This window comes from Bacillus rossius, chromosome 5, assembly GCF_032445375.1.
Source record: "Bacillus rossius redtenbacheri isolate Brsri chromosome 5, Brsri_v3, whole genome shotgun sequence".
In the NCBI taxonomy this organism is placed as follows: Eukaryota; Metazoa; Arthropoda; class Insecta; order Phasmatodea; family Bacillidae; genus Bacillus; species Bacillus rossius.
This window is the reverse complement of record NC_086333.1, coordinates 11,673,032-11,691,365: the sequence shown is the minus strand read 5'-3', so window position 1 is coordinate 11,691,365 and position 18,334 is coordinate 11,673,032. Positions and strand designations below refer to the sequence as shown.

The 18,334-nt window shown below is 35.0% G+C and overlaps 1 protein-coding gene across 7 annotated transcripts in view; it reads left to right on the top strand.

Moving 5' to 3' along the window:
• Nucleotides 1–18,334, top strand: part of LOC134531585 (tRNA (guanine(26)-N(2))-dimethyltransferase) — a 161,593-nt gene that overhangs the window by 4,340 nt on the left and 138,919 nt on the right. For 5 of the 7 annotated variants that reach the window (XM_063367301.1, XM_063367303.1, XM_063367302.1 and 2 more), the window contains exon 2: nt 702–866. In XM_063367301.1, the coding sequence (XP_063223371.1) occupies nt 754–866 (113 nt within the window). In that variant the 5' untranslated portion in view covers nt 702–753. Of the gene's footprint in view, nt 1–701; nt 867–15,492; nt 15,711–17,684; nt 18,253–18,334 lie in introns of those variants that run through there. The other 2 variants (XM_063367306.1, XM_063367309.1) reach the window with 2 other exon arrangements.

Sequence of the window (18,334 nt, the reverse complement as noted above, 5' to 3'; positions counted from 1 at the left end):
ACGACAGAACAGTCAACGACAGACCACCAGTGATATCAAAACACACTGCGACACTGCGATGTCACGCTGCGCAGTGCTATGGCACGGCACGAACGGAAGAAAAGAGGTGAGGGCGCCACCAACGGAAGTAAAAAGGGGCGGGGTCAGCATTTGACATCGTACAGTCCTCTCGAGCGCTGCCCGGCGTCGTAAACACGTAATTCACCACAGCATCGTCTGTCTCGCACAAAGCCTAAAGGGTTGCCTACGCTGACTCTTTCTGGGGCTACAGGGGCTTAACTACGCATTTCCGGCAACATGTTTATTGCCAAAAATGGTTGCAAATAATAAGAGCTTTCTACCCTCAAGCGTTGTAACATGAATTTTGATACATTCTGTATACTTATATACTTTAGAAGACTGTTGACCCTGTCAACCAGGTGGGTTTTTAGTCCACTTAATTTAGCATTACTGTATGTTTTAATTTCAGTAGAGTTTATCCTGTTTTCTAGGTGGTTACATTTCACTTTTTTACATTAGGTATTCTTGTTTAAACCTTACTGACATTTATTAATCCAACAGAGCTGTGGTCCCGAACATGCCGGTTTAAAGATGTTTCACCGTATTAAGTTTACAGTGAGACTAATTAAAAAAAATTTTTTAGTTAGTATTAAGTGCTGCAGCAGCAATGTTGGCTATGGTCTTTTGTAATTTATTTTAAGATTGCAAGTGGTGACTTCACCAACCTGGCTGAGTGCTGAGCGTTGAGGCGCAATGAATGCGGAAACAGCTCTTAATGTCATCAAGGAAGGGGATGCAGAGATCCTCATTCAGGACTCTAAGAATGTGTTCTACAATCCTGTTCAAGAATTCAACAGAGATTTAAGGTACTGAGTATGATTTGGCTTTGTCTATTTGAAATACAATCTCAATGACAGTGGTTCATAATTTTTTTTTGAGTTTACAAAATTAAAAATAACACAGATAATTTTAACTGCATATATAAATGAAAGAGCCTAATTTTAGAGAATAAAAATTCAACAATGACTTGTTTTAAACTAATGTAAATGTTTGATTAGTAAGTTTTTTTAAAGGTATTTTAAATCATTATGAAAATGATTGTCTTTGGTAAATTGACCACTACTGGCATCAACAACTACAGTTAAATGGTAAAACCGAACTAAATAGTTATTTTCAGATGAGTCTTTAATAACTTGATTAATATACATTTTCTGCCAGTTCTTCCAATACTTGTCTTGTATCAGATTAAAAAAAAAAATTCAGTTTGTTCTCCATTTAATTCAAGGATATGGTATGGTTCCACATCAAGTTTATCTGCAGAGCAACTTCCTAAGTTACCTCCTTCAACCTGTATCTGGTATCCACCCCCTGTTTATCTCTTGTGTAACCACCTTTCCTACCTCCTTCAACAAGCCCTTCGGGGCAGGTGTCATGAGTCATGGTATGTCAGCCTGTGTCAGTTATTAACTCTCAGTTTATCCTATTTGTATCCACCTTCTCTACCTCCTTTAGTAGACCTTCCTGTGTAGGTCCATGCTATGTCAGCCTGTGTCAGGGAGTCCACCTACGACCACCTAAACTACAATCTTCAGCCGGCACTCCTGGGTGTGTCCCATGCTATGTCAACTTGCGTCAAAAAGTCCACTTCCGGTTTAACCCTTGTACAACCAATTTCCCTACCTCCTTCAGCCGCCACTTTTGAGCATGTCCCATGCTATGTCAGCCTGTGTCAAGTAGTCCACCTTGATTTTACCCCTTGTTAGGGAGTCAATTTCCAGTTTATCCCTTTGCAACCATCTTCATTATCTCATTTAGCCACCAATTCGGGGGCGTGCCAAATGATGTGTCGGCCTTTGTTATGGAGTCACACTCAGTTTATCCCTCATGTAACCACCTTCCCCACTCACTTCACCCGGCCCTCAAGCGCAGGTCCCATGCTATGTCCTCTGTGTCAAGAAGACCACCTCTCCTACCTCTTACGTTAGCCCTCTGTAGCATTTACCATGCTATGTAATTCTGTCCAGTTAGCCCTTGTGATACAACCTTCCTTACCATCATCTGCCAGGACTCCTGGGTGTCTCTTGCTATGTCACCCTGTGTCAGGTAGTCTACTTCCAGTTTAATCCTGGTGCATCACCTTCCCTACCCCTGTTTCAGGGAGTTTACCCTTAGTTTATCCCTTGTGAAATGACCTTTTCCTCCTGTTAGCCGGTATTCCTTAACACTTTCAAGCCCAGCTATCATGTTATTGTTTTGGCCTGACATCCCAGCCATTTTTTGTTATTTTCATTAAAATTTTAAAATTTTATTTTGAGAAAGAATTGAAATATATTTACAGCTATCAAATCTTTGAGACTATATACTTCATAAAAATAGGAATTTATCTCGTATTTTGATAGTAAAATATTTTTATTTTATTTTGAAAAAGTGCTTTTTTATGTATTTATAGAAAACTCAGACATTATTATATAAGAATAAAATAAATTATTTATATCAATGTATTTACATCTTTTTCTTATAAATATGAATTAGACAGTTATTACATTATAAAAAATTAAATCTTACATAAATATTTTACATTGGCCATTTTTTTACACTGTAAGAAAATGATATTATCAGATATCAAATGCTTTAGAATTGATACTTTCTAAAATAAAAATAAATAATTGCCTAGCGAATTGCAAACACTGTTTAGATCAAGTATAATAATTTCAAAAAAAAATAATTTTACATGTATCATAAATTTGTACACTGTAAAAATGTATTTACATAACTATATTATAATCTAGAAACATTTTGTTCTCGATATAAAACCTTATCAGTTACTACTTGTAGGGTAATGAATACTATTTGAGTGTATCAAACTCACACTAAATACAATAATTTTACATGTAATTTTCTACACTGTAAAAAACACCTATTTATATAGTGGAATAAAACTCTCAAACACTGATCAATAAAAAAATCAATTACTGCTTGGAGGGTTATAAATACTGTTTACAACAAAACACACTTCGAGAATGATGATAAAACACATGCAATGATCCAACATCTGTTTGCATGCCTTCTGAATTTCACGTGTACAAAAAGACATGTTTTTTTTATTTCACATAATTTCCCTTAGTGTGGTATAGCCTAAAGCAACCTGGGATACACAATGCCACTTGACACTGAGAGCTCCACCAGCATGTTTCTCTTCGTGTTGCTTTTCCTGTTTCTGCTTTTCCTTTTTCTGAACAGACTTTACAAATCCGTGTCGGCTGAGATTTTTTTTCTGTAGGAGGAATTTTGTCAGGGAAGTGCCTTCCTGTAAGCCTGTTTGCGTTCGAAGCACTGCCCACATCTTCATTTTCATTTTCTGCTCCACCTTTTTTGACCAATTCTTCTCCCAACTCTTGCATGAATGTTGCAAGATGGCAGCGCTTTTTGTCGTCTGCTCTTCGTGTCTCCTTGAACAAGATGAAAGCATTCACAATAGACATTACAAAGAGGTGGAAGAACAATTTTTTCCACCACTTTAGCTGTTTTCGCTTGAATGGGTAATATGCTATTAGCTGATCATTTCTGTCTACTCCAGTTTTGTGAAGATTGTAGTCCAGTATGGCATCGGGCTTTGATTTAGTCTGTTGGCCTTCCTTTGTTTGAACAACTTTCTCAGTGCATGTTGCTTGATGAGCTGTTGACAAAACTAAAACATCTCTCGTGTCTTTCCATTTTATACAAAGGAGATGATTTCTTCTCATATAAACCATTTCTTGTTTCTTTATTTTTTTCCTTACAATAGCATCTTTTGGCAGTTCTTTGCGATTTGGCATGCATGTGCCTACAGCTTTAGTTTTACGTTGCCAGAGATAGTCAAAAACAACAGGCGAACTGTAAAATCTATCCATATAGACAGTGTATCCCTTGTCAAAATAATCAGCTAATATTCTTTTCAAAAGTTCAAGAATGCTATTATCTGCAGCACCTTTCCCAGTGTAGACTTCCATTTTTAGCACATAGCCTGTTGATGAATCACATACCACAAATAATTTGATACCATATTTTTCGGGTTTGTTTTTCATGTACACGTGGAATATGATGCGTCCTCTAAATCCACACATGCCTTCATCCACTGTAAGGTTGGCATACGGAATGAAACTGGACGAGAAGGCTGTACAAAGGTGATCAAAATAAGGCCGAATTTTGTGTAAGGGATCATGGCCAACTTCGTTCCGGGGTAAACAAGTTCTATTGTCATTTATGTGAAGATTTGCCAAAATAGAACTAAAATGGTTGCGGCTCATGATGGATGGTGCAAACTGTGTGGATATGAATGCAGATTTTGACCAGTAGTCTCGTAGTCTTGGCTTTTTGACGAGACACATATGAATTACGATGGCAAAAAATAAATATATTTCTTGCAGTTTCGCTGGTACCCAAGAACTCCACATGCTATTTTTCTTCAATTTATTTGCACTTCTTTGTCTTTCAACAATTGAAGCTGCATACTTGTTTGTCTCGTGTTTGATTAGTTTTACTACGGGTGCTGGAAAGAAAATCAAAAAGCAGTCAAGGGGTGTGGATGTTTCGTCAAGGGGTGCTGAGACACCACTGTGTTCCTGAAATGATGGCAGTGGTGGGGGAGTATCAATAGGTGACCACCCCAACTCAGCATCAGTGACCATTCCTGGTTCTTTACTGCGTTTTCTTTTACTCCGGTTTGTGCCAGATGTGCCTGGAATATCCGGGTGAACAATGGTGTCGTTTTCATTTTCTACAACAGAAATTATCGGCAGGAGTTATTTATTTTATAAATGTAGCCTAAAGTAAAGATATGAATAAAGAAATATTGCTACTGAAATAGGCCTATACTTTTGGAAAATAATAATTATTCCTAACACTAATTCAATGAAGGCTTGAAACAAAATTGTAGTAATTATAATAATGTGAAATAATTGTTTCTTCCAAAATACCAATTACATAGCGTATATTGGCATAGGCTCAAACGCTATGACACTGCATCAGAGAAAAAAATTGAGAGTTCAGCTATGTTGCTGGAATTATTTTATTACATTACATTTATTTTATATGATGCAAATTATTTATTTACTAACTTTTGAGAACTCATTTCGTACAATTCCTAAACAAATAACATTTTGTACAAATGTTACACTCTTTACATAGCAGAAATGAAATAAATAAAATATCTTACCTTCATCGGTGCTGCTAGGATGAAAATCTGGGTCTGCATCTGAATCGTCCTCTTCCACTTCGCCATCCGAAGCAGAATCGTAAATAAATTCAATTGTCTTATCTCCACTATTATATTCATCCATTTTTCATCACAGAAATATTCCGCCACTTGCCAATACAACTAAAATTCGCGGGAAAATCATTTTACAGCGCAAGTTAAAAAACACGCGCTATTTAGTTACAAAAAGGAATACCAGATAGCAGTAGCGAACAAAACACGTTAGTAGAGAAAGAAAAACGAGTTACGAAGAAATGGAATATGTTACGGCTAATAAGTTCCTAAAAATCCAACAGATAGCAGCACTTATATAAAGAAAATATACAGTAGAGACCCAAGAAAAAGTACGAAAAGCTTTTGCTCGATAATCATTCGGCAGTTCAAATCAGTTCATTTAAATGTGTAAGCCCGAGCGTGCCTTGGGCTTGGGCCGTTCATTAGGTACTTAACCTAAGCCCGATACATACTCGGGCTTGGGCTTTAAAGTGTTAAAAGATTCGACTCTGAAAAAGTTTTCTTGAGATTGTAACGTATTTTTAAACCTGTGTTACATAGTTAACAGTCGTGAATGTTAAAACTGAGTTTGTTAATAATCCCTTTGTTTCGTTTCGCTTTTGCTTCATTGTTTAATATTTTCTTATAAATGCTACCACAATATGTAATGTGAATTATATATATATATATATATATAGTTTTGAAATAAGTAAATACAAACTTAAAGCTAAATACTATGTGTATCATGAAAGTTTAATGTAATTAATATTTTGTCCTGCTTCTGTATAGCTTATGTAAATAAATACATTCCATCATATTTTACTTCACGTCATTAATACAGCTTTTGGCTTTCCTCTCTTACTGGTCAGTTATGTACGAGTGTAAGAAAGCTGTTGTAAATAGAACATTACCTATTTATTTAAATCCATTGGAATAAAATATCTTACTAAAATTTTGGACTAACTTATCTTATTACATCCTTTCAAGTAAAAACAATAGCAATAAAATTGCACAGTAATTTGGTTTTCAATTACTCAGTAAAATATTTGAGAAACTTTGACACGTATGCAAGATGTTCGGAAATATCTGCACATAAATTTGTTGAGTGGCAGGGAGTGAAAATAAAATAAATTATTTTTATTGAATAAACATATTTATGGAAACGTAACCCTACAAAGTTCCAGATGCGTACAATAGCATGCAAATTTTAATTTCGCACTTATTTGGGTGGCACTACACTCTCTGGAAGGGCACGTGATTGAACGCCATGACGTTCGAATGCTCCGCGGGAAAGAATACATTAGAGCTATCTATACGCATAAGCTGGTAGCTGAGTTGTATATTTCCAGATAAATTTTACTAGCCCAGAGACGTTTTTGTCATGTATTATTTCGGTAGACAAGAATTGTACACAGCCAAATCTAATCTGGTTGTCATGCCGTGCCGTAAACTATGAGGCAGTATCGGGTGGCTGTGTCAGCAATGGGCTTGTGAGAACGCGCTTTTCCTAAATTGTTCACCGAAGAGAATGCAGACATGTCATTTTTTTCAGTTCAGAGGGAGCATTTTAAAAACGCTTGTAGTGTTAGGAAAGAAGCAAAGTCGTAAAGAAGTGTCGCACGTTCCTGAAATCCGGATATATATATATTTTTTAACTTGTAAGCTAGTTAGTTTTTTCGTATATTATGAGTGATATTTTAGAACGCGAAGATGAAGGTCACAACGAGTCGGATCATGCAGAAGTCAATGAATTGGGTCCTGATGTTCAACCAGGAAGAGCTGACGAGCTTTTACCTCTGGCATCCGAAGAAATTCAAGGAAACCGCATCAATTCTATCCTATGCCACGATGGAGCCGGTTATTTTTATGTTCGAAACAAACAAAGTGCACAAACCAGGTAAGAAATGTCAATAGTTTTATTCTTTAACATTGTGACAGGTAATAAAATATGTTTTACTCTTTTATTTTCTTTTTCTGAATCGTACTATAATTATTTTAAAAGACAATTTTAAATGTTACCTACAACTTTTAAAAATATTTATGACATTAATTTTTATAATTATTTATTCTTTCTAATACCCATATGTATTGTATACCTGTAAATACTTTCGAAACATGATGTATTTTAGCCAAAGCTTATAACGGTTCGTTATATACAAAATAAACAGATGTTCAACGCTGATGGTAATTTTGTTTTTATTTTTTCAACCAGAATGCCCCGACGAATCCAAACACTTACAATGGTTCATTCACTCGTTCCACATGTATATCTGACTGTCGAAAATTGCTCGTAGTTCGCGTGATGAAAATTAACAAAAAATAATAGCGTAGATTAAGTTCCTCAGTAATGTTTTGCTGAAAATACCTGAAGTCAGTGCGGCCTGAAACATGGCCGCACCCAGCGAAACCGAATTTCGCCCCGAGCCAAATGCCGACGAAGGTGGCCGCAATTTCTAATTATTGTCCGAAAGAAAATAAAACAAATTAGGTTGACTTAATATTCGGCCTGGCTCTGACCACCAACGTGAAATTATCCATTAGTAAATTACATTATAATTTAGCGAGAAGCCACCGAACGCGACCTACTGGTGCAGCAGTCGGCAGACAACTGGTGATCTCATGAACTCGTCTCCTCCACGCAGGGAGTAGACATCACATGACCTCACCGACCAATCACACGCACGCTTCATTCACTCTTACAGATACAAGCCAATCACAGAACAAGTTACAATACATGAAAAAACCTTTTACACACAGAACTATGGGCTTCCCCTGATCAGTCTCTTTTCAATTTCACATCGAAATCGGGGACTTCCATTCTCGTTCTCTCTCCCACACCGTGAGAGAGCAGTTATCACTGGGTTCCCATACAGGGGGGAATTACCGTCTTTATCTCGGTTGGCGGGGAAGCACTGTTCCTTTCTCACTCCCACTTACAGGCCTCTCATGCCTCTCTTTCTAACCATCACACCAGACACAGTCCCTTGTTCTAGAATCATCCAACACGTTAATTAAAATAAAGAACAGCCATCATAATAAGATTATTTTACAAAATTAAAATCATTTAGAAATAACCTGAAAAAGTAAGCCTAAACATGCAAAAATCTAGTACAGCGGCTCATTTGTGAATAATTACATAAAAAATAGTAGTGATTAAAAATGTCTAATAAAATACAAAATACATTCTTAAAACACTCAGCAAGTGAAAAATATCAACTCTAACATACATAAAAACAATAAATATCCTTGAAAAGACTTTTTTTTAGAAATATTTACATTCATGAAAATAGTTTAAAAGAAAAATTATTTAATTAGGAGGGCAGGGTTCTGCAACATTACATTACCCCCCCAACTTTTCAATTAAATTAACATTACATTTAATTGAAAAGTTACAAAAAGTGAAAAATTAACCTGTACAAAATAAATACAAAACATCCTGAGAAATAAATGCATCCAGTAGTTACTACCCTTGTTTATATAGAAATTCAAATAACTGTTACTTAAAAATTGCAATAACATCAATTCTTAGTTAAAAAGCCAAAAATTTTAAAACATATCTCTTACTACAAAGTGTCAACAATTCTTTACAACTGGTCATCTCCCTCTCATCAGTGCCTGATACAAATAACTTTGAAACTGGTTTCTCTATAAGCTTCAAGCAGACACCCCCTGGTCAACGAAGAATCTTCAATAACAACAAAAAACTCTGAACAACTTACTTTTACAACCGTGGAACCTCAACACCAGCTGTAATAACCTCCATAACTAACTCAACGACGACGAAAAATCTTCAACTCCAGGAATTACGTCTCCATGACCACCTTGACGACGATAATAAACACAAATTCTTCAACTTCTTCAAAAACTTACACCTCGGCAGAAACCTCGACGACAACAATAAATAACCTCAAAACGCATTTTTCCTTTAAAATCCCTTAAAAACCGCTGTTACTCTAATTCTCTGCTGCTTATTACAAACTCCTCAAATCCCCTGGAACAACCACTTTAACCCACAAATCCACCAATATCTCCACTCTTCATATCTGCACTAACAAAAACTTGACAACACTATCACTTTAAAACTGTTGACACAAAATTTTTCTAAACTCCCATCCAAAAAAAACAACTTATCAAATTCTAAAATTATAAATTTCTAAGCATCTTCACAATACCTCTATCATAAATTCAACCACTGGATAAAACTTATTTCAAACTCATACTTAGTCTGCTCAACATGATAACACATGAACTATAATTTCTAAACAGATGCATCAATTCCTAAGACTCAGAAACTAGTAAACTTTCCACAACAAAGACAACTCTAAAAAACATTAAATTAAGTATGTAAAACTTTAAAAACTTTTTTATAACCCACTACATCATCACTTATCATATTCAAAATTTCTTATGAAAATGTTACACAACCTTATAATATTTACACCAACATACACACAAACTTAATTCTTTATCAACACACTGAATTTCCATTTGTTGACATTATTTACTTTCATTTCCTAGTATCATTAACTATAATATAAAAAACACACAAACACATTGTTATCATCAGACATAAAAAATACACACAGTTCCTTTCCTCCATCATGCCTAACTCCCGAGCTAGCCGAAAGGTAAGGGGCGCTCAATTACAACCCTTTTAGCTGCTAGTCAGCTCGGCCAACCTATTTCCAAATTACACAAAAAATACACCAAGGTTATTCCAACCTCCTCTATCATTCCTTCCTAACTCCTGAGCTATCCGAAAGGTAAGGGGCGCTCAATTACAACCCTTTTAGCTGCTATTCAGCTCGGCTAACCTATTACCAAATTACACACAAAATACACAAATTTCTCCCAACTTCCTCAATCTTCCTTCCTAACTCCTGAGCTAGCCGAAACTACATCCCTTTTAGCTGCTAATCAGCTCGGCTAACCTTTTGACGAAATTTAAAACAAAAAATTATACAAAGCTATACACAAATATACACTGCACTTGTCATTACACATCAAATTTTAAGCTTTACATACCTTACTTAAATTTCCACAAACAACAAGTTGACAATTCTACAGTCATGGCATGACAAATACTTCATTAAGATTCAGACATATGCTTCTATTCTGCAAAACAAATTACATGAACTAATGCCCTTCCTCAGGTTTCAAATCATACCTCCCCTTTCAGCAACAGCACATAAAATTAACCTTGATGAGGGGTGGGAGCGACCAAGGAGAAGGGACACACCCTTGCAAAAAAAAAACATCGGACTCCATGCCGGAAACATATTTAAAACTAACCTCCTGGCCCCCCAGCTGCCTCACAAAACACATTACACCAAGAAAAATACCTTTGCTGCATTATTTAGGGCAATACCAAAATTCACCTAAACTCTGGCCATCATGAACACACAACTGCTTCTGTAGCTTCAAAACTCGACGACTGTTATTCATTAACGTTTAGTATTACATTTCATACCTTTAATATAGGACGTAACCCTGTCATTCAATCCAAAACAAACATTTAGCATTACCAATATGTGTAGCATTTTCATTTAAAATATTTAACCATTTCAAAATTATATCATTTTCCCAAAAACATAACTCATACTAAATTTCAGTTAACATCTTCCCATGACACAACATTAAACAAACTAAATATTACCCAAGTGCAATGAAATTCTCACAATGTAAAGCATTTCTTCACATAATATTTAGTAACTGTCTACTCAAAAGAATTCACACCATTATTACTATTATTGTTTCAAAACAGAAAATATTCACATTAACATAGTTATTTATCTCCCTTCTCTCTAAGACTCTTGTAAAAATTTGCTGTCATAAACATTGTACATTCTTACATTACACTATAACTATTCTTCAAAAAATACAAAAACTCTACAACATACAAAACATAATTAAAAAGTATACAATTCAAAAAATAAAAAATCTGAAAAACATTTACAAAAATTGGCAACAAAAATGCAAAAAATTTAAAAAACATCAAACACCACAAAACTAGATTTGACTCCACCCCTCCATCTCGGCAGTGGGCCAAACAAGTCTACACACACTGTTTCCAGAGGTTGCATCACCCCTGTCCATTTACCACTCATTTCTTCTGTCTTTGCACATACCAAAAAACTGCTTACTATCTCGGCTACAGTTCTGTACACATGTTTCCACACAAAAAACCTCTGATCATGTTGCACAGTTTTTCTCACATGGATCAGTGTGAAAGTTTTAGTTTAGTAACCTATTCGGTACACACAACCCACATCTTTGTACATTACTACTTACATTTTGACAAAATCTCCCTTTTATCATTTCTCTGCAATCTGCAAAACTCAATTCACTGATTACTTCCCCAGCAAATTCATCTTTAAGTGAATCTGAGACTGTTTTCATTTCAATTTCTACTTTCTTCATTTGTTTACACAAAATCCTGATACCATGTGTATTACCTCTGAATTTACTAATTTTTTCAACCACATTATCTAAACATTCCCTATTTACCTCATCTAGGAATTTTTCACATTCGTTCCCCATATTTACATGTTCACGTACATCATGCCCAATACCTTCTACATTTTCTTTTGACACTATTATTTTCATTTCACTAGTTCCTAAACCAGTTTGTTCCCTTTCCACTTGCATTTCTGCCACATTATTTGCACACCCATCTACTTTGTTTGTACTTGTGGCTATCTGTTCATTAATTTTAAAGTCATCAAATTTGTTCGCCACCCTGCTGAATTCCTGTCGCAACTGTGTGTCTATTTCGCTCCTTAACTTCGCAATCTCTTGTGAATTTACCTCAATTTTGTGAATTGCCTGATCTATTTTGTTGTTGGTTTCATTCTGTCCCTGTTCAATTTTCTGTGTCATTTCCTGTTGTCCCTGTTCAATTTTACTAGTAAGATCCTGTTTCAATTCCTGTTGTCCCTGTTTCATTTCCTGCCTCATTGACAACAAGATCTGTAGCATTAGATCTGACCCCCCCATAACCTCAACTGGGCTGCTAATTGTGTGGGATTCCATATCCTGACCTAGTTCGCCAGGATGTTCCATGTTTACAGGTTTTTCCTGACGACATGAAAAATCTTGCTCTATTAATTCAACATCAAGGTTGGGATCTGAATTATTTGAATTTTCAGGATTTTCTAAAAATCCTATGAAGTCAGTTTCACTGCTACTGGTACTCATGTTTATACAAATAACCAACAATTCTGGATATCAAACCTAACACACATACAAAACACTACAACAATTCTCAAACCCTAATTACACAATTCTGTACATTATATTGCTCCTTTCACTTGCTGTTTCCGGCGATTCATCCCGCGTTGTCCCACGAAGCTTGGTTCTGCGATCCCGCGACGAGACAGGCCTGAAGTCCCACGGTGCCTTGGGTCGCTCTGTCCCTCGATGTACCGCTTTCCTCCATCTCGGGAACTCTTCATTCGCTGCATCAGCCAGTCAGCTCTCGCTGCATTCGTCGCTCAGCTGCGCCGACAGTTCGGGATATACTTCACCGTTTTCTTCTAAACTGTTTAATATTAGTAGCAAATTTTTGTTATTTCAGGTTATCGCAGTCACGAACTGTTTTTCGAATGTTTATAATTTCTCCTTCGCTGCCGAAAAGTCCGTTTTAATCTCAGGGTCGTGTCCAAATTCAAGCCCCACGTTGGGCGCCAAATATAACGGTTCGTTATATACAAAATAAACAGATGTTCAACGCTGATGGTAATTTTGTTTTTATTTTTTCAACCAGAATGCCCTGACGAATCCAAACACTTACAATGGTTCATTCACTCGTTCCACATGTATATCTGACTGTCGAAAATTGCTCGTAGTTCGCGTGATGAAAATTAACAAAAAATAATAGCGTAGATTAAGTTCCTCAGTAATGTTTTGCTGAAAATACCTGAAGTCAGTGCGGCCTGAAACATGGCCGCACCCAGCGAAACCGAATTTCGCCCCGAGCCAAATGCCGACGAAGGTGGCCGCAATTTCTAATTATTGTCCGAAAGAAAATAAAACAAATTAGGTTGACTTAATATTCGGCCTGGCTCTGACCACCAACGTGAAATTATCCATTAGTAAATTACATTATAATTTAGCGAGAAGCCACCGAACGCGACCTACTGGTGCAGCAGTCGGCAGACAACTGGTGATCTCATGAACTCGTCTCCTCCACGCAGGGAGTAGACATCACATGACCTCACCGACCAATCACACGCACGCTTCATTCACTCTTACAGATACAAGCCAATCACAGAACAAGTTACAATACATGAAAAAACCTTTTACACACAGAACTATGGGCTTCCCCTGATCAGTCTCTTTTCAATTTCACATCAAAATCGGGGACTCCCATTCTCGTTCTCTCTCCCACACCGTGAGAGAGCAGTTATCACTCGGTTCCCACGAAGTGGGGGAATTACCGTCTTTATCTCGGTTGGCGGGGAAGCACTGTTCCTTTCTCACTCCCACTTACAGGCCTCTCATGCCTCTCTTTCTAACCATCACACCAGACACAGTCCCTTGTTCTAGAATCATCCAACACGTTAATTAAAATAAAGAACAGCCATCATAATAAGATTATTTTACAAAATTAAAATCATTTAGAAATAACCTGAAAAAGTAAGCCTAAACATGCAAAAATCTAGTACAGCGGCTCATTTGTGAATAATTACATAAAAAATAGTAGTGATTAAAAATGTCTAATAAAATACAAAATACATTCTTAAAACACTCAGCAAGTGAAAAATATCAACTCTAACATACATAAAAACGGTAAATATCCTTGAAAAGACTTTTTTTTAGAAATATTTACATTCATGAAAATAGTTTAAAAGAAAAATTATTTAATTAGGAGGGCAGGGTTCTGCATCATTACAAGCTCATTAGGGATTCTCTCAACATTAAATAGATATGTTTTTAATTTTTGTATGACTCAAAGTGTTTAAAATAATAATAAAATACATTGGGTACATGGGCGTAGATCCTGGTGGTGTGGTAGCGTGGCCCGTTCCTCCTGGGATAATGAACCTCTCACTGCAAAATAGTGATTGTGAAATGGGGTTGATATATATAAATGTAAAAACTATGTTTTATGGAAAAGTTTCTGTATATTTTTAAGTTTCCTGCTTATTGCATGCATATGTGCAGTGTACAACACACAAGCTCCCTATCCAGAGGTGACGTATGTTGGTTAAAAAACCATGTGCAAAACTCTCGGGCCATGCGGGCCCCCCTGCGAATATCTGCCCCCCTCCCTCCTTTTTTTGTGAATCCCACAAATTTAGGTACATGATGGGTACATTATAGTAAATATAATAGCCAAGACATACAGTATGTCCACCTTATGTCATTTTTCGTACAAAAACAATACTGCAGTGGGTTCTTACTTTCGAGTATACAAATGGTTTAGAATTTACTTTAGCTCACTGTAAAATAATAGGCTCGATACTATTTTGCTATTATGTCATTCGGATGTGTCAGAACTAGGGATTGGGAGGCAGTCCTGATGAAATTTGGTATCGTTGCCATATTTAATACAAAGTTAAGAAAAAATATATATATTTATAATTTTTTTTATCATTCCAACATAAAAAAGTTCCAGCGTTTTGGGTGATTACTTAATTTTCAAGTCAAATGGGAATTGTAACTGTGATATATTTACTCTTAAATTTCGGTTAACGTTCTACATCAAAACAGCTATCAGTATTTACAAATGGTCGTTGCCCTTAATTATACTACTTTTTTTTTAATTTTTCCCCTGAGTTTTATTAATGGCTACCGTATTGATTATTCTTAGTGTGTGTGTGTGTCTATATATATATATATATATATATATATATATATATAGATAGTTAGTGTAAGTACGTAAAAAAAATTACCATAATATTAATTGAAATTTATTAACATTACTGGATACATATTGAGAAAGATGATATAGAAGCAGTATCTGAAATACGTGGGTAAGCCCAGCTAAAGCAATAATTATTCTGTTATAATTTTGTTTCTCATTTACGTTCCTGTAAATACATCAGCCATTTTTCATAAAGCTTTCAGATATAGAGAGATGATATAAATCAACATGTTGGTTGGTCACGGAATACTCAAAATTCTTTTGTTGTTGGGTATCTAGCTTGTTTTGTTTAACAATGCGCAAACAAATTCATCATGATTAAGAAAACATGTGATATCCAACTATGTCACATGCCATCGTTGTGAATATATATTTTTTGTTCTTTATGTACGCACAGGCAACTGCGTTGCGTAAACAGGGCCACAGGTTGCCATGCAAAGGCAACTATACGAGTGGAGAGAGGAGCTCCAATTACTCCAACAGTTAGTAGTCCGCTGCATAACCATCCTCAGATATAGTGCAGAGAGATAAGAGAATGTTACTTGGAAGCCTGAATGAACGAGCTAGAAGTGAAAGCTCAGGGCTTAGAGAAATACTTCAGGAAGAGTTCGACAGGTGAGACTATATATTTTGAAAAGTGTATTATTTTAAAGCTCTACGTAGATTAACAAGCTTTTTCTGAAAAATATGCGCAAGAACCCTGTTTCCCATTTTACAACGCATTATATATTAAGCATACACTCTCCAATGAACTTAAATGAAAATACAGCCCGTAAAACTTTTCGTGATACATTGAGCCAAAATTAAGCTTTAAGGTAGCTGTTATTAAATATTAGTATATGTTTAATATTCACGCTGTTATAGGAAAACAGTAGCTGAACATAGATTATGGTTCTTTAGCATAAACAATTTGGTAATATTCTATTTCTTGTAAGAAGGACACACATAATTTTAAAAATATTTAGTTATTTAATCAAGATTGTAAACAGCCTCATTATTTCACTTTCAATACATAATACAAAATGAATAAACATACAATATTTAATTTAATTATAAAAAACGTTTTAAACTTATTTTTTACAAAACTTAGTGAATATGTATTCAATTTTACTGTAATAACTGCAAATATAGATACAATATTTATTATATTGAACTACTCTGGTTAAAACCTAATAATTTTTAAGTCATACAACAATTACAAATATTATGAACTAGACTTTTAGTTCATTCTTTTAACTTATTGAAAATAAAACGTACGAATGAAATTAATGATGATTCACTCCAATATAACTGAATTTACTTTAACGTTTAATGTTTGTAATGGATTTCTTTCTTTGTATATATAAATTCACTACTATCTTTAAAGGAGTAAGATTTATTGATAGGTATGCCCTACCAGTCCGAGATCAGAGAAATGGAGGAAAGAACCGAACTGGAGACATTTAAAAATGCTGGGGCATTTGATTTTCGACATCTTCACTGGATCATTTTTAACCTTAAAAATGTTCCGTTTTAATTCTGCAAAATTATTTACATTGTATTAGTCCCAAGGGAAAATTTACACATTCCTTACATAGTTTCAGCTTTTTTCTGTACAAGAATAATCTTGGTAATGATAACAAACATGGTTTCTTCGGCGAAATATTTATTGCATAAACACGAATTGTCTTGCGGCTAGAATATTATGACATTCTACATATTACAAACATTTAAAAATAAAAAATAAAAATAAATAAAATCTGAAGAAATACAGAATATCAACAAAAGAAGTCTATCTTAAAACAAAATTTCAACCAAAATATTAAAGAAAAAATTTATTTAAAATTATATGATTAATAAAAATAATATTAAAATAGTTAAAGAAGGTTATAAAAGAGTTTAATGGACACGGTTACCATATCATTAACTATCTTGAAGAATGTTGTGATCGAATTATAAAATTAATTTTAGTTTTTAAAAAATTTAAAGTAATCTAAAATTTTGAGAATCAAAATCATGCAGCTCCTATTTATTAACACCAACAACTACGTATCTATCTTTCATATTTCGTTTAAACAACAGCCATTTTGGAACTAAGTTTTCCCCCTCTAATATGTGACGTAGCGTAAATATGGAATTAAATGTCACTTAGGCTTTAGTTATAGCCGGTTTTTGGATGGTAAAAATACTGATAATATCAACTTCCTGGCTGAGGGTTCATGTGTGTCCCTCTATTAGCTTTGCTTACAATAAACCAATTCTGATTTAATGTAAAAATTAATGTTTGCAGCATCTATATTGATTCTTCATAACATGTAAGTTTTATCGAATGTTTATCCTGATGAATAAATTAAGTTCAGATGTTAAATTTTATCATTTGTGTATTAAGTATCATGTTTTGTGTTCCGTAGGTTAAATGTGAACTTTGGTGGATATTAGTTCTTTACTAAAACCCTTCCTCACTAACATTTGAGATATTACTTACACGTTTTAGCAAAAATACTCTACTAAACAATACTATTTAACGAGGTTGATTTAAGATGGAAATTAAAAAATGCAGAGCAATTTTTATTCACCAAAATTAAAATTTTAAAATGATGGTTTATGTACAATAAACCAAATGCCTTGACTAATTTAATATGCAGTCACCCAAAAGTAACATAAAAATTTATGGAAACAGATAGTCGTTCTTTAATATTAAAAAATTATATCAAACCAAAACTTATTTTGTGAGGACAGGTTTACTTTTCAATTATTTCGAACAATGTTTTCAAATAGTTTTCAGTATTTAATAAAAATGAATGGTTTCGACAGAAATGTAAATGGAAGTGAACGAGTGCAACGACATTGTGCTGCATGGCATGAGAAGACAATGGAGACGGACAATACCACCCACACCTACATCAGTGGAAGGTTTTTGTAATAACTTGCAACTACCGCAAGTTTCTGCTCGCTATGGACAAACCAGATATGGCAACCCATTCGTAAATTCATGCCTAAGAAATGCAGCTGGACTTGTTGTCGCGATAATTTTTTTTGCCCTGTCCTCATTCGTGAAATGTTGGAGAATGTGGAACAAATGGAAGGTGTTGCGATGGACGCAATGTTCAAAGTAGTTCCACGTACTCCTGCTGGTTTGCGGCAATTATTTTCAATCCACATATTCTTTCAAGCAGTGGTAAGTACACATTTTCATTTTTGTAGACACTATCATTGTAGCTGTAAGGCCCTGCCGGTCTTGTGACACCAGAAATAAACTT